The 25621-nt window shown below is 31.1% G+C and overlaps 1 protein-coding gene across 5 annotated transcripts; it reads left to right on the top strand.

Moving 5' to 3' along the window:
* Positions 1-133: 133 nt before the first annotated feature.
* On the top strand, positions 134-25621 carry LOC100748709 (transmembrane protein KIAA1109). 5 transcript variants are annotated; one of them, XM_024371648.2, is made up of 51 exons: positions 134-294; positions 979-1289; positions 1377-1520; positions 1609-1928; positions 2003-4278; positions 4340-4626; positions 4696-4999; positions 5078-5401; positions 5864-6236; positions 6307-6810; positions 6890-7148; positions 7227-7562; positions 7651-7727; positions 7798-8134; positions 8209-8387; positions 8465-8690; positions 8762-9150; positions 9227-9388; positions 9462-9587; positions 10564-10702; positions 11413-11655; positions 12101-12357; positions 12443-12472; positions 12623-12926; positions 13013-13408; positions 13485-13994; positions 14078-14493; positions 14575-15016; positions 15094-15341; positions 15409-16103; positions 16183-16343; positions 16417-16625; positions 16833-17062; positions 17158-17376; positions 17460-17531; positions 17597-17752; positions 17826-18005; positions 18084-18285; positions 18406-18788; positions 18856-19265; positions 19349-19678; positions 19748-20056; positions 20144-20336; positions 20419-20648; positions 20732-21016; positions 21097-21285; positions 21376-21582; positions 21775-21798; positions 22451-22581; positions 22663-22859; positions 22931-25621. In XM_024371648.2, exons 2-51 carry the CDS (start codon positions 1037-1039, stop codon positions 23148-23150), a joined length of 15093 nt encoding a protein of 5030 aa, XP_024227416.1. In that variant the 5' UTR covers positions 134-294; positions 979-1036; the 3' UTR covers positions 23151-25621. The 5 variants fall into 5 exon arrangements, with proteins under 5 accessions (XP_024227416.1, XP_024227415.1, XP_024227424.1 ...); XM_024371647.2 differs by having other exon boundaries at positions 7227-7574; XM_024371656.2 differs by lacking the exon at positions 21775-21798.

Here is a 25621-nt window from a genome sequence, read left to right as displayed (position 1 = left end):
AGCATCTGTCTTTTCCCGCGAACTTTTGTTTTTATAACAGCTCATGCCATCTAAGGGACAACTAGAACATTACTAACTCTATCTGATGTGAACTCTATCTTGTGCCTTATCTATGGTGTCGCTACCAAATCTATAGTTAGTGCTGGTAATCAACTGGTTATGTATGGTTATGTGTGTCGCTGTCTATCGATGACAGTTTTGTGACATCTATTAAAACTGATGTACCGATAAACACGAAACCATGAGTGACACAACAAAAATTGAGTGTAATTCTTATATAATTATCGAATAAAGGTAAATTAGTTGAATAAATTAATTTGTCCTGGTATTTATTCATAAAGTACTTTTTAAAATATGTAGTTTGTATTATATATATATATACATATATATATACACACACACGTATATACATGTATACATACATACATACACATACAATAGATATTTTGCTTTCATTGATAAGTAGATAATCATTTAAATAACCCGAAGTATCAATAAATGTATAACAAAGTACATATTTTATCTTTTATCTTTTGTGATAGTCACTATTTTATGTTGATAACAAATCTTTAAACCTTATTTCTTTTATTACTCATTATTATTTATTACTCATTAGTAGATAATATTTTGTTAACTGCTAACAGTATCATATGTAAGGAGCAGGCACTAAATATAGTGAAATAATATGTTTACAGAGATTACTGAATAAGTTATTAAATTTTTTTTAATTAGTCAGTTGATTAGGTTATGTTTACAAATTTTTTTTTAAGTTTTTGATTCCAATTATGTACATAATAACTTTTGAATATATATAAAAATTGAACAACATTATAATGAAAGAAATTAATATGAAAGTAGTAAGTTATGATAAATTATGGATTATATTTTCAAAATTCCAAGCAAAGCATTTTAAGTATATTAAACAGAAATATTTGTATTTTCACTATTTCTATAAATATGTTTGTTTTATGGTTTCAGTGATTAATTACAAAATGACTAATATTTCTTGATTCTGTAACAAAGAAACAATATCACCATGGAGGAGAATGAACTGTATAATGTTACAGTTCCATCTTTCTCTGGAATTGAACCAGCCTTTTGGAACTATTCTGATCATGTCATCCTTGATGACCTTAAGATGGATAGCAGTTTTATATATTTACTTTGTTCATTAGTATCTGCTATTTCATGGATTATTTATATAGCTTACTATAATAGCAGAGTCATTGGTTATATATTAACAAAATTATTAAATCGATTTGTTATTAGGGATGGATATGTTAAAGTAGGTAAGTCCCTAAAAAATACTAAGAATAATTTATTTTATATTAATATACATACCATTATAAATTGTGATATGTACTGTTTATTTTTAGGCTCTTTCACTTTAAGTGCACTAAGTGGAAAAATAATGTTTCGAGATATAGTTTATATCACAACAGACTATAGTATCAGAGTACAGGATGGATGGCTTATATTTCGATGGTGGCGGAGTTATGTTCCCAAAGATGTATCTGAAGGTATTTTATATAGAAACAATTGTATTATGTTTGATTGAAATTATAACATATAAATTTGTGTTAAAGTTTTTAATAAATTTTCTTCTAGATCTTTCACATTCTGATACACGACTTTCTGTTATGTTAAATGGCTTTGAACTGCATGTTTATAATCGCTGTCAGCTATATGCACAATTAGAAAAAACATTTGGTCTTACACCACAAATGTTTCCTGATGAGGAAAATCACAATGTTAATAGTGATGATCATGATGCAGAATCATTTAGTAATACTACTCATGAAACACGTCAACAAATAAATGCAATGGATGTTTCACGTCACGTTGATAATATTAGGAAAAAAGAAGCTCATGTTATAGCTCGAACATGGAGAGATTTAATACCTGTTATTAAATTAGATGTTTGCACAGTTAGTACATAAATTAATTGATATTTTTCAATATATCTCCGGTTGCTGTTATTTAAAGTGTTCTGTTATTTTAGGGCAGATTGGTATTTGGTAATCGGTTAATACCAACAACCTTGTCAATAACTGTGGAAGAAGCGCATTTTGTATATTCTACGAAACCGGCAGCATCTCGATACGATCATTTCATGCATTTTACAAAATGTAAAGCAGAGAATTTCAAAGTTATTTTAGCACCTAGTCCAAAGTATACAGGAATGGTAGATGATCCACCTAGATATATGGGTGAAGGGTTTGTTATATTAAGTTCAAACAACATAGAAGTTTATTACTACATGGATGAACCTGGATTTGTTCCTGAACAGCCACAAATGATTCAATTAGTAAATGGAGACATGGTTGAAGCTATGCCACCAATCTGGGGCATTGATATTAAATGTGGAAAGGGCACTGATTTCAGTTATGGACCATGGGCTGATAGACAAAGAGAACATTTATTTAAATTCTTTTTCCCTAATGATTACCAACCATTGAAAGTTACAAAAACCCCTGTTACTGGAGAGAAAAGACAAGTTCAATCATTTGATATAAGATTATCAACATTAAATGAAGCTACAATTGATATACTTTTTAGTAAAAACAGGGAAACAAATGCAGTTCATATAAATGTAGGACCTGGATCATATCTGGAGATCACCATGCCATGGATAGTTTTGCAAGATGGATATACTACAAAAATAACAGGTCAACTGTTACACTTGGAAGCCACTACAAGTTTGCAATATCGAAGTTTAGTTGAAAGCGAAACGCTAGAGTTTGGTGTTAAGTGTCATTACCCAATAAAGTGGAACGATCATCAAGAATGGATGTTAAATTTAACTGGATGTAAAGCCACAGCTAACTTAGTTTATTCGCACAAAGAATTTTTTCAAGATATGATTAATGATTGGGCCAGTAAAGCCAGACCTGACATTTTACATTTTGTACCTTATACGTGGAAGTTCAATTTATTGTTAAAAGAATTTGAAATAATTACATTATGTAATGAATATAATTGGATTGATTGTTCATCACAGAATCAAGAAAATGCGCACATTGCTTTTTGTGGGGAATTTTTTGAACTATCATTTGATCTTCCATTTGTGGATTATTTGCCCATTACAATACCTTTGCGTTTTTGGATTCAAGGTGAAAGTGTTGATCTTTCGTTTTATCTACCTGAAGTCAATACAAGTCGTACAATTTTGTTAGCTTTGAATAAAAATGCAAAGATTATGACACGTGATGGATCACATATATATTTGTCAGAATTGAACAAAAACAAAAAGTGGAGAAATGTTTGTCAGAAAGGAGCAGGCTGGGTTGACTGTTGGTCTGTACCAATTGTGGCATTAAGTATCAATTATACATATCATCCATGTCCACCATTGGGACCTACGCCACAAGCAAATATAACAACACCAGAGAAAGAAGAAATTCTTTTATCTCCAATGAGAATTCCTAGATGCAGGAAATCACCTGGTCTTCATTGGACAAGAAACGGTAATCAGAAATTTGATCCACAGTCTATAGCTCCTGATAAAGTTAGTTTAGATCTTGAGATTGGCCCATCTATATTAATTTTATATGGATCGCTTTTAAAAAATTTTATGCACTTAAAAGAAAACTTGTTTGGCGATTATCAAACGTTTACCGATATGCAACAGAGTCGAGCAAATCCTACATCGATAAGTACAGAAAGAAGTAAAGACAGAGATGTGCAAAATAGTAGTGTTGAATCTGTAGAAGATGAGGATGCAAAATCAAAACCATTTGATCCAAGAGATTATCGACCATTAGAAGTAACTGTTGGAATTACTATGCATGACATTCAAGCTCATTTAGTGAAAAATTGTGGAGAAAATGATCCTCCTTGTCCAGTTATACTTTTGGAACGATTTGGATTTGAAATGAAAAAGAAATATAAGGAAACAGAGCTTCAACTGCTCCTATCGCCAGCGATCGCATTAGTCACTGATAACGTCGTTCGTTCGAATAAAGAACGTCATTTAAATCAGGGACATTTAATGTTAAGTGCATTGCAGGTTAGGGGGCATGCAATGTTCAGTAACGAAGGAAGAAGTTTAGATCAAGAGACTTTGGAGTATGCATGGTTAATCGAAGTGCAATTAGGAAAATTGACTGGGAAAATGAGTTCACCCCAACTGCATCATCTTATTATATCTTTGGAAACATTTTTATTAATGGTAAAAAATAATGAAAACAGTTTACGTCCTCCAGATCTACCACATCATTGCCATCATGGTATTCCACCTTTACAATGTCCTGATAGTGATGTTGACAAACATTACAGGTATGCAATAATTTTTAATGCTTGTAGACTTAAAGACAATAATATTATGATATTGTTACAGATGTCCTAGTTCAGAAGATATAAAATATAGAATGACTAGAGTAGCAGTAGATGCAATTGATTTATATTTTCAAGAAGTAGGAACTACTATCCATACCTGGATATCTCCAATTCGCATGTCAACCTGTAATCTTCATGGTCAACAAGTAAAATCTGGGGTAACTGGTGTTTTACCAAGAATATTAATAAGACAATTTGTATCAGCTGCTGATCATTTTGCAAATACAAGTAATACCAACACAGCTGGTAGTGGCAGATCACATAATAATGCAAGCAGTCGTATGTCAGGTATGACAAATATATGTAACTTTAGAAATACAAAGTTAAAGATAATGCTATTTGTTTTATATATCTTAGGTGATGGATCTGACATTTGGTTAGAAGTAGGATCTGTAGCTTTAGGACCAGTAATCTTAGAAGCTGCTATTTCACTTCCAACTCCTGAACATAATTTACATTTAATACAAAATAAATATTTAAAACTACATGATGAGGCCACAAAACGTTTGTGGTTTTTATGGCCTCGAGAAAGTGGTGTGAAAGCAACAAGATGTGGTTGTATAGGCGGCTGCGCATTTTTTGGAAATAATCGAAATGGGTTAAGATTTTTTAAACCAAGCTACCATGATTTTCAAGATGGCATAAATGTTGCTGCATACAGGTACAAATCTATTAATTACTCTAGTAATTATTAACTTATCGGCGAACTACTTGTTACTTTTTTCATATATTATTGTAGAATTAACGAATCCGGAAAAGAAAAAGGATTTGGACAATCTATATTGCACAACGGTCAACTGGTGTTCCATACATCACCTTATAATTTACAAGATGTATCTTTACAAGATTATCCTGTTACTGGAGTAAAAATAACTGCCACGCAGGATGGATCACAAACCTCGAGAAAGGGTGTCGAACGACCAAGGTCTGTGACAGATCATAATAAAGATTCCGGTATCGAAGAAACTAGTAGTACAAAATTAATTACTGCATCAGCAAGTCCATTCGCATGCAGTGGGGAACGGAAACTACTGGGCAGAAGATTTTCGTATACATCGATTCGGTAATCTTTGGAATAGCTTTGAAGCAGCTTTTTAATAATTTGATTAATTTCTTTAAATATTGCATGATTGCACAAATACGCTAAATTTTGAATTTACAATATGCTCATTTATATTTAGAATAACTATAAAAATAATAAAAATTCAAATAAAAATTTTGCGTAATAATAAACAAAAATATAAAAATTATATATCATTTATGCTGCTATTTGTTAATGTAATTTTTTAATGTATCTTATGTTTCAGTGGGTTCTGTCTCCATGAAAATTTTCTGCTTCATGCAAGCTTATCTTTTTAACATAGAAAATATCTTATTTTTTAATATTTATTTCTAATATGCTATATTTAATAATATAATAATAAAAATAAATATAAAAGTTGCTACCAAATTTCACAGATTAGACATTTAATTTTTATTTTATTATATATAGTAATAAATTTTAACTTTTAACTTTTTATTGCAGTGGAAGCAGTGTAAAAGATGTTCCATATTCTAGATTAGTTGACGCGAGTCCTGTTGTACAGCTACCGCAAAAATTAGATTCAGATTCAAAATTGCATACAGAACGCAGCAAATCAATCTTAAGTGTTCCTGAAATCGAAACTGCTCCAAAAAGTAGTGTGTCTGATTCTAAATTAGCGGTTGACTATTTCAATGCATCAGATGTAGAACCATTTGAATCAAATAGTCCACAATCACTACCAGTAGTATCTACAGAAATAAATTTCTCTGAATCGATGCAAACAAGCATAAAAACTGTTGATAGTATCAACATTTCTGATTCTCACCACTCATTATATGTAAAATCAGAGTCTGAAGAAAAATTAAAACAAGAAGTGAGATTAATAAATTAATATAATTAAATAATATTTTTAATTATATTTTAAATCTTCTATATGTTTACAGGTTCAACGGACAATATCTATGTCTTCAGAAAATCATTCAGAAGCTTTTTATTCTGCTGATGAGGACACAAGTCACGGTTTGAGCGGAAGTCGCACATCAAGTTTACGTCAATCTATTGTTGGATCTGGCTCAGTATTAAATCGTAATGATAGCATGAAAAAAAAGTTTTCATCAGACTTGTCTATTGTAGAAAGTTCAACAAATGTGAATGTTACCGTATCGGAAAAAGCACATACTTTAGAGAGAGCAAAACCACAGGCAATAAGTACGAAACGTAGTCCTAGAGTAAATCGAAATACTAGCTTTCAAAACGAAACTGATTCAAACAGTGGAAATGGTGGATTACGTGATTCATCCGATAGCCATTCTGTTTCTTCTACTAGTTTCATATCAGCTGTATCTTCGCAAGAAGATGTTACTCTTGTTAATTTACATATGCAAGTAAATAAGCCAATTGTTGATTCTCCACTTCTCATGTCAAGCTACGTTAGCCATTTAACTCAGGTAGTTTGAAACTTGTGAATTTTAAATTTTCAATGTGTCTGAGAGATGCAATTTATATGGGCTATACAATCAATTTTAGATACGTTGTTCAAATTGGAGTCAATCATCAATACCAGCAGGAAGTGCTGCATTTACTACACCACTTTTTCAACGTACTGAAGATGGTAGGCTAGTTTATGTTGGTGGCAGATATGTACCGAAATTTGAAACTGTTGCTGAAGGATTTACTTCGCTAAAAATGATTACAAGATCTGATGGTTCACCTGTAGCCAACTCATCTAATAAAACTCCTACACATCCATACCTTTGGGATAATACAACTATTAATCATATGGAAGGTAATAAACAGTAGCTTTATGTTATTAATTACCTTAAATACATATATGTATACCTGAAGATTGTATTGTTATATTAAGGAGAAGGAGATCATACAACTCATAACAAGGAAGAATTATTAACTGTGCAACATGAAAATGGATCACGAACAACGGTTATCGTAAAATTTAAGGGAGATGTAGATATCATGTTAAGTCCTATGATACTCGAATCGTTACAACGTTTCATTGATGCTATTATACCAACATTAGCTACTTTACACCCACTAACTATTCTAAACCATCTGCATCATGAATGCATTGGAAAGGTTGAAGATGCTAATATTTTAAAACAAGACCAAAGTTTATCTTATTGGAGTCAAGTACAAACTAGTTCAAAACGATCCACTGCTGAAAGAAATATAAAAAATGGTCAAGGTGATGATAAACGTTAGTTTTATTACATTCAGTTCCTTTTGTAATGCATAAATGTGTATTTGTTAACATTCATACTGTTTAATAACAGGTAAAATTGCATTGCAAACAAACGTATATGAAGAAAGTATTATGACACAAGTACAGGGCAGTATTATTTTACCAAAGGTGATTAATAATTTACAATATATAATTTTTTTATGAAATATTTTATACGTATATTAATGTCTAATTTTAGATGAGCATAACTTTGTTGCAAGCCTCGGTTGTTGAAGAAATTATATCTTTTTCTGCTCTTGAAAACATTCGTGATTTAACATGTGTATCGTTATTCGCCATCTGTTTTGATGATGTGACAGCAAGGTTCTATATTGGAAAACAAGCCCGAGAAGTAGTTCAAACATTTCATAAACCAGTTGTATTGCCGAATCAAAAGAAAGTTAACAAAATTAGCAAGGCATTTTTACCTGGGCATCAAACTGCTGCTGTGGTTGCAGATATTGGAAGTGGAGAAACAGTATACATAGAAACCTCTGAGAAACAGCAAGAAGAAATTGTAGTTACACTAAATATAGGTAAATTACGTAACATATTACTGTAATAATTGTAAACTATTGTATAACATTAATTTAAATAATTGATATAATAGGGAAAGCTCATTCACAATTACGCAGACTTAGAAATGAATCTTCAATATTAAAAGATGCTGTTATAACAGCAATTCCTGCTCATTATTCAAGAGTGTTATTCACATGTACTAGAATAACTTCTCCACTAAAGTGTGTTGATTATTATTTACATCAATTTACAGATGACAAAGAGAAAAGTGTATGTTTTTTATCTTTTCTAATTTATTCTTAGTACTATATATTGTCTAAAACTCATCAGAAGTGTATTTATTCCAGAAACAATTTGGATCTCCACAAGCAACAGAAGAATTTACCCTCGGTAGCGGGGAAGACAGATTGGGTTTTATAATGTTTGAATGTGGTTTAGAAGGTGTCAAATTGAAAGTAGTAAAAAGATCTCAATTTGAAAAAGGAGAAAACGGAAACGATAGTAAAAAGGTCGATGCCGAAATATTTTATACGGATAGTGTAAAGAGTCAAGAAGAATTAGACAATGCAGCTGGTATATTCAGTTTTGTAAATTAAATGATTCTTAATAAATATTATATATCTACATTATTTATTATATTACAGCTTCTACTGCACCTATAGCTGATCCAGAAACAGCTTCGACAAACTTGCATAATGGAGCACAAATAAATACTAGTGCAACATGTGCTAGTCTCGCCTCAAAAGCAGGAAATGGAAATACTGTTTCTTGTATTATAGAATTAAAAACGGTATGGTTTAATTTTGCAGCACCACCCCGTACACCCATAACAAGAAAAATTGATTATACTCGATTAGATTGGAATCTACTAAGTACTGCATCACCTGCTATAAATGCTTGGATGAATCCTAGCAATAAGTTTGCAATTCGAATTGTACATATGTTTAGAACTATGTATCGAAGATCAACTGCTATAGTTGCTTGTCTCATGGCAGAAGCATTAGATGTTCAAGCGACACACATGCCCACTAAAGTATGTATTTATTTATGTGTTGTATGTTTAACTAAATTTATTATATTTAGCAAAATTGTTATTATTTGTTTTATAGAGTCGTTATGGAAGATTAACCCCATTAGCAAAAACACTACAAGAAGATCCATCTTGTCAATTATGTACAATTTTACAAAATTATGTTTTATTAAATGAATTAAAAAGCATTGAAGCTAACTTAAAGGAGTCAGATTTACCTTTATTATCAACACTTCGACAAGTAAGTTATATTATAAATATACTTTAATCTTTTTTAAGCTATTTCACATATGCATTCATCTATATATTATTAGGGAGTTATAGTATTGAGCAGACAATGGAAGAATGTTCTTTATACTCCACTATTATTGGAACATAATTACAAAACCAAACATGTTAAACCATTGAATGTCACATTTGCAGTCTCAGACCCAGATGAGGTATGGATATTATTTGTTTTTATACTTAAATGTCTTTATTAAAAATTAAATTAGAATGGGAATGGAATTTCATATAACTTTGTTCCTTTTATATTTCTTACATTAATATTTTTCCTCAAACAATTATTAACATTTTACTTTTCTAATATGTAATATTTCTCATTTATCCTTTATTAGGCAATAATTTTAAAATATAATTGTTCTTATATTAATAGCATTATAGTACATCAAAAAGGAAGCTTTCTATTTCATTCAGAAGTTCATAATATATTTTATAGGGAACATAATTTGGTAGAGAATTTTTTTTTTCAGCAAATAAACACGGATGTACAGGATGATGATTGCAATGTAAAATTCAGTAAGAATTTTCAAAATATATTCAAAGAAGTAGCTCTAACACAATATCTTTGCAAACTATTTTTATATAAAAATCTACTTTCACTTTAATAAATTTATACTTACATGCTTTGTCTAATAACTATTAACTCTATTTTAATGTAATATAATGTGCTAATGTAATATAATGTACTTTGCAATGATGCATATGTGTTTATTAACAGAACTTATATATGTATGCCATGGACATATGTATTTTACTTAATTTATATTGTGTTTAAATAAGATAATGTTCATCTTGCCTTGTAAGTAAAAATTAGTAGTATTTGGCAGTATGAATCTTAAGTGGTGGAGGTTTCTTCAGGGCTTATGCAATATTTAACTGAAAATATTATATATACGTAAAAATTATGTTATAATTTTAAGACTTCCTGTGAAATTCAAAACTTCTGAAACCAAAATCTTCTGAAAACTATTCTCACAATTCTTTATCCATTAACTATTTTATATTTTGATTTATTGGAAATTAAAACTTTGATATTTATTTCATTTATCATTGATTATGATCAAATAAAGTATTTTGACTTTCATTATTGAAGATATTAAATAAACATTTTGGACTTGACTTATTCATGTACAGGAAAATTTGCTGACTGATGGTGAGGGTAGCGCAGGAGAAGTTGATGATCAGGAAGTCACAGATGAATGTGCTATGTTAATTCACACAGACCATATGCACAAGCATACACATGCCAAGACTGGACAAGATAAAAGTACAGGTACTATAAGTTAAATTAAAACAAGGTTCTAATCATATAATCTATGAAGATAATTGGTATAGTATCTTTTTATTGATATAACTTTATTAGATTATTTGATATTTTGCAAAACTTCAATTTAATACACCTGCAGCTTTTAGCATCTGCTTTAAATCATAATTTTAATAATTGCTTAATATCTTAATCTGCATTCTCATATAGACACATTATAGTATGTGTCTTTAGCATTAGTGATTGTGAAGTATTCACACAACAGCATTAATCTTCTATTAAAAACTTGTATGATATTTACATATTAATTACGTATACATGTATAATATGTATAACATGTGCTTGCTTATACTACTTTTGTCCAATTTTCTCTCTTCATTAATATTATTATCAAAATTATTAATTTACATGTAGGACAAGTTATTTATTTTATAATTGTTATTTAGATATTTAATATCAAAAAAATCTTGAAATCAAATATTTATCAAATTTTTAAGTATACTGGTCCTTATTAGTCTTTGCATATAAGACATTTTCCCTACTTAAGTTTTAATTACAGTCTTTAGAATACTATTTGTAGAAACTGAAGTACCAAATACATTCTGTAATAAATATAGCACTATATATATTAAAATTACAATATGCTTCTTCAAACATATATTAACAGTATAGTCATCAGCTTTCTAAACAAAAATCATGGCTTGATATGGAATGACCAGGTATTTGTGGTGATGGTTTGACGGTTCCTGTAAGTTCTCCTCGGGGAAAAGATACAACCCCCATAGCAACACCGGATCCAGGCCCAGATTCACTAACCTCCCCTTCTCCACCAGTAGTTCGTCTAAAGAAAGGAAAATCACTTCAACCCACGCAAATGCCTGCTAGTACACGAGCGAGTATTGTTTTTCCATTGCTTGCAAGTGGTGGGTTATTCAATCAAACTCGGGAACCAAATAATATAAGTAAGTGCAAGACGATTAAATGATTATGTACAAACAGTCTATACATTAGTATGATATAAGTAAATTGGAAGTTTATTGTTGAAAGGTTTACCTGGACAAAGAAAGTAAAAGATTAAAATGGTTGAAATGAATATTCTAGTGAATAGACTGTTTTGTTTGCAATAAATATATATCATTAATTTTCTTTGTAGTTTGTATCGCCTTGCTCTTCAATTTTAACGCTATATGACTAGCACTATCATATCATATCTGTTTGTTTCTCACGTGTATTGCTTTTTACTTCATTGTAGTGCTTATCAAGTATCTATCTTATATTTGTTTCTGTTTATCTAACTCTGAATTTCTATTCCTCTAACAGTATTTTGTGCTTTACTTTCTCAATTAATGTGTTGTACTTTTTTAATAGCATAAAAATAATGTATATACAAGTAGAGTTTTACATTAGGTTATGGCACATTGCGAGAAGAGAAGACACCACAAATTCACATTTCCCATTCTCATCAATTGGGTTCTAATCCAAGTATCTATTCTGGAGGTGGACATGGTAGTCAACATAGTACTGGAAGCTTAGATCAAGTTACATCTCCTACAAGTCATCATTCCAATAAACCTTTAAATACTGGTGAAGATCTGTATAGCTGGATGGCTAAACAACAAGAATTTATAAAGGATAATGATAAAAACAATTTAAAAGGAAATTGGGTAAGCAAAATCTCCTACTACACATAAAAGGTTCAAGAAAAAATATTTATAATACAATACATTTTCATTATTCCTATCATCTCAGGTCTTTCGTGCAGAGCAAAAGTCTTTAAAGGTACTTCAAGTTTATTGTAGAATTGAATGTATTGCCTTTAACAAGCTCTATTTTATATATTACTATATGAATTATTTTAAGAATTTTTATTCTATTTTTAGGGTATACTTGTTTGTTTCTTTATTTAATATAATGATTATATGTTTTCAGGATTCTAAGATCAATACAATGACAACAGATGACACAGAAGATTCTGATGTCCAAAGTGGTACTCTTCTTTATCCTATGAAAGATTCACTTAGACTTTTAGATGCACATTTAATTTTTGAACCACTTCTATCTTCTTTATCTGTTATGCCACAACAAATGTTATCTGCCATTGGGTCAGGAAATATAAACAATGTATCTTCCTTAGACTCATTAGGATCAAATTTATCTCTAGTAGGGAATATGGAAACTATGCGTATTGACATAGTTGTCAGTGAATTTGGAAAAGTAACAGATAAAAGAAAGGGTATGTAAAAAAGAATATTTGCTTGAGAATCAATTTCAAATATTGTTCAAAATGGGAATGATCGCGAATTTAAACCAATGTATTAGGTAATAAGTACCAAACAAAGAAAGGAAATTCGAAATTTCATTTGGATATACCACCAGAGACACCAGCATTTTTGTGCGAAAAAATCGGCATTGATATTGATGTTAAGAAAATGGCTGATATGGCGGTAGATGATATGATTCAGAAGCAAACTGTATTATATATATCTCGGGGCCAATTGAAGAAACATACAAGTACAGTTGTGAACTTTAGTTTAAATATACGATACATTAGTCAACAAGTAAACATGCCTCTTCTCAGATTATTGCATCAAATTAGTAATATGTATCAAAATGTTAAAGAAACACAAATGGAACTAAAAGAACAACAACCAGAAAGTAAACGAAACAATAATTTAATTGTTAATGATACAGCAGTAAAAAATGGATCATCTTCAAGTAAATATTATTTTGTTTATTTTTTATTAACTACATGCTTAAATATGAATGTAACATATTCTTATTTTTTTAACAGCATCTGATTTACAAGAGCAACTTTTGTTAGAAGGTAAAAAGATAGATGTTCCATTACTTCGTAATAGTTTTGAACCCAATCTTTCGAAAATTATATCACCTGGTGCGAGTATTCGATCTCGACCGCAAAGTTTTGCTCAAAAACTACGTAGTACAGGAAAAAGTGTAAAAGGATACATTAATTTGAGCGAAGGAGTAATAACTCCCAATTTTGGAGCGAGTCCAAGTGGATCTGGTTTAGACAAATTTTGTGTACTTCCCGATAAATGTAAAGATACAACACATTTAACGCCACGATGCTGGAAAACGATCTACTATTTGTTGGATTTATATGCTACTCGACCAGAGACTAAGACTATTACACATCGTTTTTCCATACCAGCGGACGCTTCAGAACATTATAAAAGTGGTCGAAAATATGAATTATTAAATGAAACAAAAGATGCAGATATTGAGAAAGGACTGAATGCTGAAAATAGTTCAACACCTGTGCCACTTCCACGAGAATTAAGTTAATACTAATTTAATTTATTTAATACTTACCTTAAAACTAAATTTTATTATTAATTGTATGTACATAACAATATATTATAGATATTGTTACGGGAGAACGGACAAGATTAGTTATTTTTGGAGTTGCTCGAATACATAGGACCAGATTATTAGCTACTCTCAGTGGATTGAAACTTGAAGCAGAAATAACGAGTCTTCATGCAAGTTTTACATGCCGCAAGAAATCAAGGCCTGCCAGCTTAGAATGTAGCTTGACTGGTCAAATTGGTAGAACAATGATTGTTTTACTAGAAGGTGTTGCACCTAATCAACAAACGGTTGTTAGAGTAACTGTAGGCAAATCACAAGCTTTGTATTCAAGTATTAGCAGACGACAAAAAGATAAGAATAGTGGATTACTGACTGTCGGCGCTGTCAACATAGATATTCCACAACATCCAGTAGCTTTACATGGTATGATGACCAGAGGTAGTAAACAATTATCATCGACTTTACAAGTAAATATATAATTTCCTCTTTTATAGTGATAATAATGGTAATTAAATTCATTATAATCCTAAATAATAAAAAATGTTCAGGAACTTAGGGTAACAAGAACATCCTCAAGAATGTCCAGAGGTCAACAACAGGACGAGGTGGATACTGGAGTACCTGGTAGTCCACATCATTATGCGCCAGCACCATCAGTTGATTTAGAAAAACCACAAGTTGTATCTAGTTTGTTAGAACCAATCGTAATGCAATTTCACATAATATTTCAAAGTTTGAGTATAACAGCAGCGCTGTTACCATCTCTACAAGCACAATATAAAATGGATCAGGTAACTAGTTCTGGTATAACTGGTAGTAAAGCTAAGTTCACGATAGATCTGCCTCACCATACCTTGAGTTTTACGACGAAACTTCAAGTGACAGAAGCAAATTTACCTTCCGAAGCTAGCATTGAACTTCCCAAAGTACATGTATCTGCAGAATATATTCAAGATGGTAACAGTAACATGAATGATAGTAAATTAGCTGGTTAGTAATCTAATATTTTACAGATTTGTGTAATACATTTTATGATACAGATATATTGAATTTCTTGTAATTTGTAGATGGTGTTGTATTAAGACAAGGCAGCTATCTTAGTGCAACGGCAGATATCGGTGTTTTTGAACATTCATTGACTACAGATCTCCTTAATCATTTAGTATTCGTACAAAAAGTGTTCATGAAAGAAGTAAATGAAGTTGTACAAAAAGTTTATGGTGGAGAGAAACCAGTTCCTTTGTGGTTAGAAGATGAAGAGCCAAGTAATGCGACTGTAAAAAGGATATTATTTACTTTAATTATTCGCATTAAGGTCAGTGTTATATTAATATCAATAATTTGAAATTTGTAATATTTAATATTCTTCGTATTATATATAGAGGATACAATTGACGGCAACAACCCCAACGAATTCGGCAGTTCGACTGGAAACTGGAGCTGTTGAACTTCAATTATCTAATAGAGTACAAAATGTTTCTGGTGCTACACAACCAAATCCATACATGAAGCTATTTGGGAAAGCACAAGTTGACATTAATTTAAGTCTTGGACAATTATTAAAAAATGTTTTATTTGAAGAAGCAGAACCAGAATTTCAGCAATTTGCCTTTTTTAATACCAGAGTAGGATTAAGAAACGCTTTTCAAGAAGAAACGGCACAAGGTGAAGATAAGGAAGTAGTATTAATTACGCTAAAGCGTCCATTAATATATATTCAGCCAATGGCTATTGATAAAGCTATACTTGTTTGGCTAAATTATAAAAACGCGTACGAATATTGGAACGAGAAGAGAGCTAACTTAAATAAAGAGGTTTTGACCGCCACACAGCAAGTATTTGAAAAAGTTCCATTTGGTCAAATAACGAGTCAATTAAGTGCTCCTCATTTGGGGACATTGTTTTTGCAATTGACTGTAGATGATATGGGTATTTGTTTACCACTTAATCCCTTGCCACCCACTTGGGGTATGAACAGGGGACTGTATGATGGCGAATCAAGGGGTGCTGTAGTAGTGACGTTAGAAAATACAAGCATATCAGCATGCAGCAGTGGTAGCTTAGTTAGTAAAGCAAGGTATAATGTTATTATTAATTATTCAATTCTTAATAAACGTTATGAACGAATTGATTATGAATACATTATCATTTTACAGATTTATGGGTTTGTGCTTAAGATTTGCTGATGATTTTGAAACTTCCCTGGATGATTGGAAACCAGATGTAACTGATAGTAGTATAATGAATTTATGTATGGTATCTGAAGGCACTTATGAAGTATGTAGTAGAACAATTGCACAAAAACAAGATAAGTCTGGTAATAAGAATAAAACTTTATTTATTATTTGTTCTTTTGTTGGGAATGGATAATGCAATGTAATTATTTTCAGATAATGCCAAGTGGATCTTAAATGTACAATGGCAAATGGAAGGTGTCGATATTCATCTAGATGTTAATGTAGGACAACAACTGTCAGCACTTGGACATACATTAACAATGTTGACTGGTTCTGAAGAAGATGATATTCATGTACCTGCAGATTATGATAGCGATGATGCAGATCAGCCAGATAATAGTACTAGCCAGGTTAAGAAAAAAGTATGGTTTAATTATATTTATTTCATCCTATAGTACTTTTTTTCGGTCCTTTTATTGGGTAATGTATTAGAAATTAGATATCAATTATTAAGACTATTTTCACAGAATACATGATTTTTTTATTTTCTTATATCCATAAATTTTTTTTATTTAAAGCTTCATAATGGTATGTGTATTGTTCATTAATCGAATTTTGTATGTTTGTAGGAGAGTATACTAATGAAGAAATCTAAAAATTGGACAGACAGTCTACCAGCGTTTGTTTTTGATCCTACGCTTGATGCGAAGAAGAGATCAAAATTAATAGAAAAAGAGATGAATGAACAGGCAAAAATTATAAACGATCTACGGTCACTGGGTGCTTCTCACGGAACAATAGAACAAGAAATGAAGCGTCTACATGAGTTGGAAGCTATGGTTTTTAAAGATTTTAGAAGGTACAAACTTGTGAAACGCATTTTAGATTGCTATGAAATATAATGCAGTACATTACTAAGTACGTAAAAATAAAATTTCTATATAAATTTTATAGAGATATGATCCAGAAGCTAAGGAGACAGTCGGTTAAAGCTTCAGGAATAAAAGGAAAATTAGGATTGGGTGGAAAACCGAATACGTATCGATCGCGTTCGTTTATTGTACCTTCACCAACACTCGAAAATCAGCTCGAAAGTCCTGAAGATATGAATCTAGAAGTCAATTCAGCAAATTCCGCTAGTTATGAAAGTAGTCCTAGAAGCGGTCCAAGCCGGTATCGTATATTTTCACTTATAAAAGCTATATTTTATCTTTGTTTTCGCAAAATTTTATGTGGTGATATATATTAATTTAAAGATCTGCCTCCCTTCGTGTAAGAGGACTAGGCGGACCACGTGTTACTTTTAGTGACACACATACAATGGGCAGGTATGTTTATCAAATAATTCTAATATATTTATTACCATCATTTTTAAAATAATGATGTTATGTAGACAATCATCGCTTCCGAGTGCTGGTTCTGAGTTAAGTTTGCCAGAAGGAGAATTAGAGTGGCCAGAAACTATTGAAATAGACGGAGAACGAGTTGAATTAAGAAAAAAAAGCAGAGATATTAGTTACACATCGAGTTATGATAGCATGGAAGGAAAGTATGTATGAGCATGTGATATAGATAAGATATGAATACAATATATTATGTTTTCTAAGTTTTAATTTTCATAGCGCACCACTACTTGATTCGTTTGGAAAAGAACAATCCTCATCAACTTCGTCACCATACATAACACCTCAGAAAACTCAAGAACCTAATATAGATTTTGAACTTGATGTAAAAGTTCTAATTAATAGTGGCAAATGTGTACTCCACACAAAAGATCCAGGAAAAGAAGATGAAATTAAAATGTATATATATTTATTAACTAATTTAATGTTTATTGCGCGTGTTTTATGCATTTGATATAAATGAATATCTTTTTACAGTATGAGTCGAATGAAGAAGGAGCGATCGTGTTCTGGAGGTACATTTGAATTTCAACCAAGCAGTCCTAGTAGTAGTAGGAAACATTTAAGTAGCAAAGAAAAATCATCCACTGCAAGTACATCTCGACTACGATATTTACAACACACGAATGTACCTTTAGTAGATTTAACAATTTTTCATATTCCTGGCTTAGATGTAAAGGTAAAAATATGTTGTTGCATATATATAAGATGTTAAAGGTACATATATGTACACATATGTACACGTGTTTTTGTATTTACATGTTCTAAATTAATTTTTTTTAAATTAATTTCATTACAGGTACATTATGAATCTAAAACACTTCCAGAAGAATCTGTGTCTCCCCGTGTATCATCAGACAATAGCTTGCTTAATCCTTCATCAGTAACTGCGTTTAAAAAGTCTAGTACTAAGAAGGCTAGTTTATTTGCTTGGATGACTCTTCAAAGTATACCAGAAGAAACTATAATAAGTCCACATATCCTTGAATTTTTGGAACAAACGTTAGAACCGATTCCAAGTAAAACCCATTTTCATAGCAATGCACAAACAAATACAGTATTTCCATTGGAAAATGCGGAAAGCACATCTTGGGCTGCTACTGCAGCAAACAGCAATTATGTTTATGCGAGTTTCCCTGTCGATGTGATAGTATATTTTCATATGCAACCTTCTACATTTAGGTAATTTTCAAATAATTTTATTAGTTTATTTATAATTATTAGTCATTATAATTTTTCATCATTTCAGATTCTCTTGTTTACCGGTTTCTCGGGTGGAATGTATTTTGCAATTGCCGTCCCTTGATATAGTGTTTTCGTCCAAGCGAGCAGAAGAAGAGCTCATAGAGTTTCGAGAGTACAAATCTCCAAGTACACAACCTACTGGAAAAGAAGCTGGTTCAGCGATTGGTGGATTATCAGTTACTGGATGTCTTGCTGATTTTTCTGTTTATATTTTTCATCCTTATGGTGGTGGGAAAAAAACTGGGTTAAAAGAAGCACAATGGTCACCTTTATCGGATAGCGAAAGAAAAGATTCTTTAAGTATTAATGTCGCATTTGTAAAATTTCATATGTCAAGAAGTCGGAAATTAAATTTTCAAAGTGAACAATTGAAGAAGATGTCAGATACTAGTCGTGCAGTTATTCGGTTTTCTAGTATGTATCATTTCTTCTTATATCCAAATGTTATTTAACACATGCCAAAGGGATTAATGAAATATTTCTACATAATTTTTCAGCAATTGTTGACATTGGATCTGCTTCGTTTAAATATGATATGCGAAGATTAAGTGAAATATTGGCTTTCCCAAAAGCGTGGTATAGACGTAGTATAGTACGTCGATTATTTTTAGGAGATTTAAGTTCAGGTACAGCATATTCTGAGGGTGACGGTAGTCCTTCTCTGAATCAAGAAGAGGCAGTTATGGGTAGCTCTTTATTAAAACACTATGATCGACACGGTACTGATGTACTATCAAAAAGTGCTCCAGAACGAAGTCCAACTTTGAATAGGGATAAATTAAGATTGAGCTTAGAAAGTGATATACCGAAACATGCACGATTGAAAGGTACTTTATAAAATGTTTAACAGTCATTTCTAATAATTTTTAATACCAATATACATATGTTAATACTAGATATCGGTAGAGGATGGAGTTTTACTTCTGATAAACAAACGTCAGAGCTTAAATTAAGAGAATCTGCATGGGAAACATTAGTATTATTTGCCATAAATTTCACACGTTTGAATGTTCACATGAACATGGGTAATGTCATGGGCAATGTTACATGGATGACAAAGGATTTTAGATCTGATGGAAGACTGTCTATAGGTAGCACTGGACATAAGAATTTATATATAGGCATTGGATTAGGAGGTTCTAGTTTGGATGCAAAGGGTGGTATTGTTGGTGGTGTCATTGAATTGAGTGAAATTGATACATACAGTATGTTATTGATATTCAAATTTATACTAAAAAATATATTAGTTTTACTAATTTAATTGTATTACTTATGTATGTATATACTTGTAGTACACATACGAGAAGAACCTGGTATAGAACCTGATCATACTGTAGGTTTAAAACTGTTTGCATTAGAATTGCGATTGGATTATATGGGAACAAGTGTATTGATGTCTAGAGTATCTTCACTGGATGTTACATTAAGGGATGAATGGAAAATTAATCGCAACAATAATGGAGATGCCTTTATGCCAACGAGAAGGTTATTTTATATCTATATTTTTACTAGTTAATAATTAAACAAATCTTTATATAATCTTTTATTTAAATATCACTCCTAACAGACCTGCGGTAATTTTTATGCATGGAGACTTGGGTTGGGATCAATTGCAGATTATGATTAGTAAATCTACAACAGCAGATCTATTAAAAATGTATTATAAATTAGATGAGTTTTTCAGTCAACAATTTAAAAGTAGTAAACGAGTGTTTAGTTCCTTACAACCAAGACATCAAAGAGTAAATAATAGTAGCTTTAGAAAAAGAACTCAAAGAAGGAAAATTACTAATGAAGGTAAACCTACATATTTAATATAGTTGAGCTATGTGTATTTCAAATCAATATAATGGAATTATTTCTAAATTCATATACTACAGGTCCATGGAACACAAATCAAACAACTACAGTGACGGATGCTCGTCATCATAGACATTGGCAAGGTGTATTAGCCCAAGTAGCTGGTCTGCAGTTAGGTAGTTTAAGCTTTTCTTTACCACCAACAGGAACTGTACTTGGAGGAACAATGGAACTTCATGGCTGCAACATTAGTTTAGCGTGTTTCCATGGAATTAATTTCAAAAGTAAAAGTTGGGCACTATTCTCACTAAAAGAACCATGTATTAGTTTCACTACTGAAGCTCAAGAAATTCCAAGTGTTGAATGTAAGGAATATCTTATATAAGTATAACTGACTAAAATTTGTGTTTTGTTCAAAATGGTTTAATAATGATATTTTTGACAGCCCCAAATACACGTGATGTTCATGTTGTGCAAACATTGACCATCAGTTTAGGCCAACAACAAGAACAACATGCAAGACACCACTCTATGGCTACTGTTTGCAGATTCAGTCGTAGTGTATTATTCCCTCCACAATTTAAATCATTGCAAGAATGGTTTCATTATGCGTTTGCTAGTAGTGAAATAGATGGTACGCTATAAATGTATTGAAAATAAATTAATTTTAATAGTAGTAGAATATAAATGAAAGTGCCTTAATGTCTGTCACTTTAATGTACAGCTGTAGATCGGTTTCCGTGTGTTGAAAGAGAACGAACAGACAGTACGTCTGATAGTAGTAATATAACTCGTGGGAGAAGTACATCAACAACTTCTGGAAAATTACAAGAACATTCTCATGGAAGAGAAGTTATATTTGCTCTACCATCATTGCAGTTACATCTAAAAACGGAACATCTGCAAACCGCAAAAACTCCAGTTGTTGTCGGTACGTAACATCTCTATTTACTGTTATCCAACTTAAGTCAAAATATTTAAGAATTCTAATGATATAACAAAATATGTGTCTGATGACACATGTTTAATATATAATACTATTGTATTTATAAATATGAAAGTGCAGTAGGAACTTTTTCTCTTTAAATTATGTGTTGCAATTGTTTCCTTTGTATATTTTTAGGAGCACCTAAACATATATTATATAGTAAGTATAAAAAGAGAATTGATTTATATAAAACTTGGTAAGAAGCATTCTTAATTTGGAATTAATAACATGGGTTGATTTGTACACTATGCCAGGTTATTAAATGCTTTATTAACATATAGAGTACTATATTAAAAATTATTTTGCATGAAATGTTCAATAAGTGCTAAAGACTAGACTTAAATTTTTGTAATTGCTAATCTATATAATCAAATTCATATTAAGTATGCATGATCCGCACAAAATAAAATTATTAATGCGGTATTAATGTTTAAATATACATTTCTTACAATAATGAAGTTGTAGTATATAGTTTTTATTAATATAAAAGGATAAGACTAATGCCGTCCAATATTATAACAGGTTATAATTCTATAAATATTTTCATTGTGAAATATTATATTTCAGTATTATATTAGAAAAGCATAAAGGTTACAATCATGTAATGTAGTATAGAATTCATTACATAAATTAGATGAATCTGTAATTGACGAATTTGTATTGACACATAGATACGTAGTTTTTGGACTATTTAAAAAGTTATATGTATATCATCATGGAAGTATTAATCCATATTCTAAAATGCAATGTTAAAATTAGTACAAGATGAATATTCTATAAAATTTATTATATAAAAATCGTTTTTTAACAGGTGAAAAACCACTAGTTGAATGTAGTTTCATAACGGAATTTGAGGACCACATTTTTGTTACGGTAGACGCAGAGGCCTTTTTCTTCCTTCATGATTTAATTACTTCATATGTAAAAGAAAAAGAGAAAGTGGTAAATATATCTTATATCTTTTCGAAGCAATGTTATGAAAATGTATTTTCTCAATCATATTTGTTGTGTAACCATTTATAGAATATGGGTGCACGAGCGCACAGTCCAGATCCTCAAGAAAAGAAAGGCGGAACTTCAAACACTGGCAGTACTTCTGCTACAACAACGATTACTTCCGAAGACGAGAAGAAACGTAAGCAATTTGATCCAGCAGAAATGTTCATAAAAGATTGGCGATCGTACAGGTGTAAAACGTGGCATGTTGAACCAACTGTAAGGTAATGATGACATTTGTCATTATTTTACTATTAAGTTATGTGTGACGTAATCTTTATTCTTGATACCAAAGGTTACTTTCGTGGGCTGGTAAAAGCATTGAGCCTTATGGAATAGATTACATTTTGCAAAAGTTAGGATTTTCTCATGCTCGTACAACGATACCAAAATGGATTCAACGAGGTTTTATGGATCCTTTAGACAAATTACTGGCCATTCTAATGTTAAGGATGGTTTTAGCCGTTCGAGAAGAATCGTCGGAAGAGCAAAAAGAACATAAACGAGAAAAATAATTACCACAAATAGAAAGTGGAATCGTACAATAATCGTCCAACATAATAATGTCCGCAATTTTTTTGCGCAAATTGGTAGGCGGTAATATCAATAAAATCACTGTTTCTTTATATTGTATAAAGTGAACGTTGAATAATATAAATTTGCTAATAAAAGGATAAACTATAGTGATCAGATCAGATCAGTTCAGTGTAGGAATCGGAAAAAACTCTTACTCGTGAAATTGATATTTTGAGAGTGCATGATTAAAAGGACATTTGTAAGAAGTGTGTTAATAATGTGCAACATGTAATCAAGCAATTGTATATTAAGATATATAGATAAAGGTTTATCATCATCGATATTTTGTTCGAACGTGTTAAATATTGCACAGAACGCCAAGGGCACAGCAACGAGCGTTAGAAAACATATGTGTATTAACAGCGTTCAGCAACGCTTCGTTATATTTTCATAAAGTCATACAAAAGAATTTTTGTTCGAGGAAATGGAAATTTGTCGCAAAAGCCGTTCGCAATCGCAATCTATATATATCATCGTATCGATATGCGTTTCGAGTACGACGTTTAGTATATCGGAAGTATTTAACGAGTTTTCAGCTTTAGAATTTTATAAATTACGTATTATGTGTAGATATTAGCGTTTTAAGCAGACTTACGAGCCTAGATGAAAACTGAAACGATTGTACGTGTTAGAAATATCGAAATTTATGCATGGAAGCAGAATGCTTTCCTAGCTTGAAACTTTGCAGCTTTATTAGCACGTACTACTTTCAAAAGAATTGTCTTTCTACAAACTGCTCACGGGATTACGCTTAGATTCTTGAAATTATTTTTTTGTAGTTATAATCTGTATTCTCTTTTCCTGTTCTCCTTTCTTTTGAATAGGAGGGAAGGATGTTAAAACTTATATATAGTTAATCGATACCAGTCGCGGCATTTTTGCTCATTTTTCAGAATAATTTACGTGAATCCTATGCATAACGATAATTTATCTTTTAACGTACGGCGGAATAAGGTCTTTGTTTAATTCTACAATTTACGAACCGCTTTTGTGCATATTAAACTATTACTGTAATGTAATGTAATATATTTTTGTGTATACATCGCCCGACTTTTTTCGTATAAGTACATATTGATATATACATATATACATATTGATGCCAACTTGTAATTGCAATGTGCACTTTAAAACGATAAAATAACAAAAGTGGTACATATTAGACTTAAGTTGTTACTATAGGATAATGGATTTCAATGTATACATATACTGTATTTTAAATGAAATGTAAAAATCGGTTAGAAATGTAACGTAGAGGGTATGCAAAGAACAAACAATCGCTGTATCGTCGTTCAAGCGTCTTTTTTCATTCGAGAGCGTGTACACGTTATAGACCCACCGATGTAATCACAAAGATTAGTTTCTTCGGTTCAGTCTTCCTAGAGCACTATTTAATTTTAAGTGCAAATTACTGCAATTTAATCACTTGCAATAATTAAGTTGATCAGCCGAATTTTTCTATACATAAAATTAAATGCATATTTAGCATATGTCGATATATTTCTATGAAATGTGGAAGAAAGCAAAACGTTTTTCCTAAATTGCAAATAGTGATTCTGAGCTTGTTATTGTTCGCGACCGCTGATATCGCAATAATACCTATTTACTACAGAAAATTTGTCGTAAAACATATGTATATGTATATTATGTACGTATTGAATTCGTATCGTAATATATGTATAACTTTATATGCAAGTTCCGGCAATGACGTAATTCTATTGAAAGTATTAACTTCTTATATTGATACTATAAGACTTTGACATTTACAATGTTAATAGAAACTTTCTACATAGTTAATAGATTTAAGTAAGATTATCGTGTATATTTGCACCTGAAATATTATATAGTTGAATTGACTTAATTAAAAAAATATTCAAGTAACGGAAAATATGTTCCTTTAAATGTAATATATAGAAAAAAATTTAGCAAATGTAATAATCTCTTTAGTTAATCCAACGTATCGAACGTTGCTCGTTAATTGATTTAAAAAATATAAATCTTCACCGGAACTTGTATCGCGTGCGTGTATATTTGCTCACAGTTACGACTTTTTCGCGCGTGACATTCTCTATTTAATAAAAAAGATATATATACATATATGTATAAAGACTTCGTAGATCCAGCCAGTACAAGAATAGTGGATTTTACATTACAACACTAGTATTATTTACGAAAACAGATGGTGTATTTGTATAAATATTTTTTATTTATTTCCATACTCGAATGATAAAAATTTGCTTCGAGTAAAGGATATCGAAAGTTACAAAGCAACTGAATCAACAGTTAATTTTTCAGTGTACTAGAAATGTTTCCGTTCATTAGCCAAATGTGTCAGCGCGTAAAATAATGTATCTATAGATGTGAAATTGGTACATGTCCAAGTTAGAAGAAATATATTAATGTGCCTGAGATA

The sequence above is a fragment of the Bombus impatiens genome, unplaced genomic scaffold, assembly GCF_000188095.3.
Source record: "Bombus impatiens unplaced genomic scaffold, BIMP_2.2 scf_1461, whole genome shotgun sequence".
Taxonomy (NCBI): domain Eukaryota; kingdom Metazoa; phylum Arthropoda; class Insecta; order Hymenoptera; family Apidae; genus Bombus; species Bombus impatiens.
The sequence above is the reverse complement of the archived record's forward strand: the minus strand, read 5'-3'. Positions and strand labels throughout refer to the sequence as shown.

What these genes read in the sequence shown, in the direction of transcription:
- LOC100748709 (XM_024371647.2), top strand. Translation starts at nt 1,037, where the DNA reads ATGGAGGAGAATGAACTGTATAATGTTACAGTTCCATCTTTCTCTGGA. An exon ending in GCCACTTCCACGAGAATTAA is followed by an intron (nt 13,995 to 14,077) that starts GTTAATACTAAT and finishes AATATATTATAG; the next exon opens with ATATTGTTACGGGAGAACGG. An exon ending in GCCTTTATGCCAACGAGAAG is followed by an intron (nt 20,337 to 20,418) that starts GTTATTTTATAT and finishes CACTCCTAACAG; the next exon opens with ACCTGCGGTAATTTTTATGC.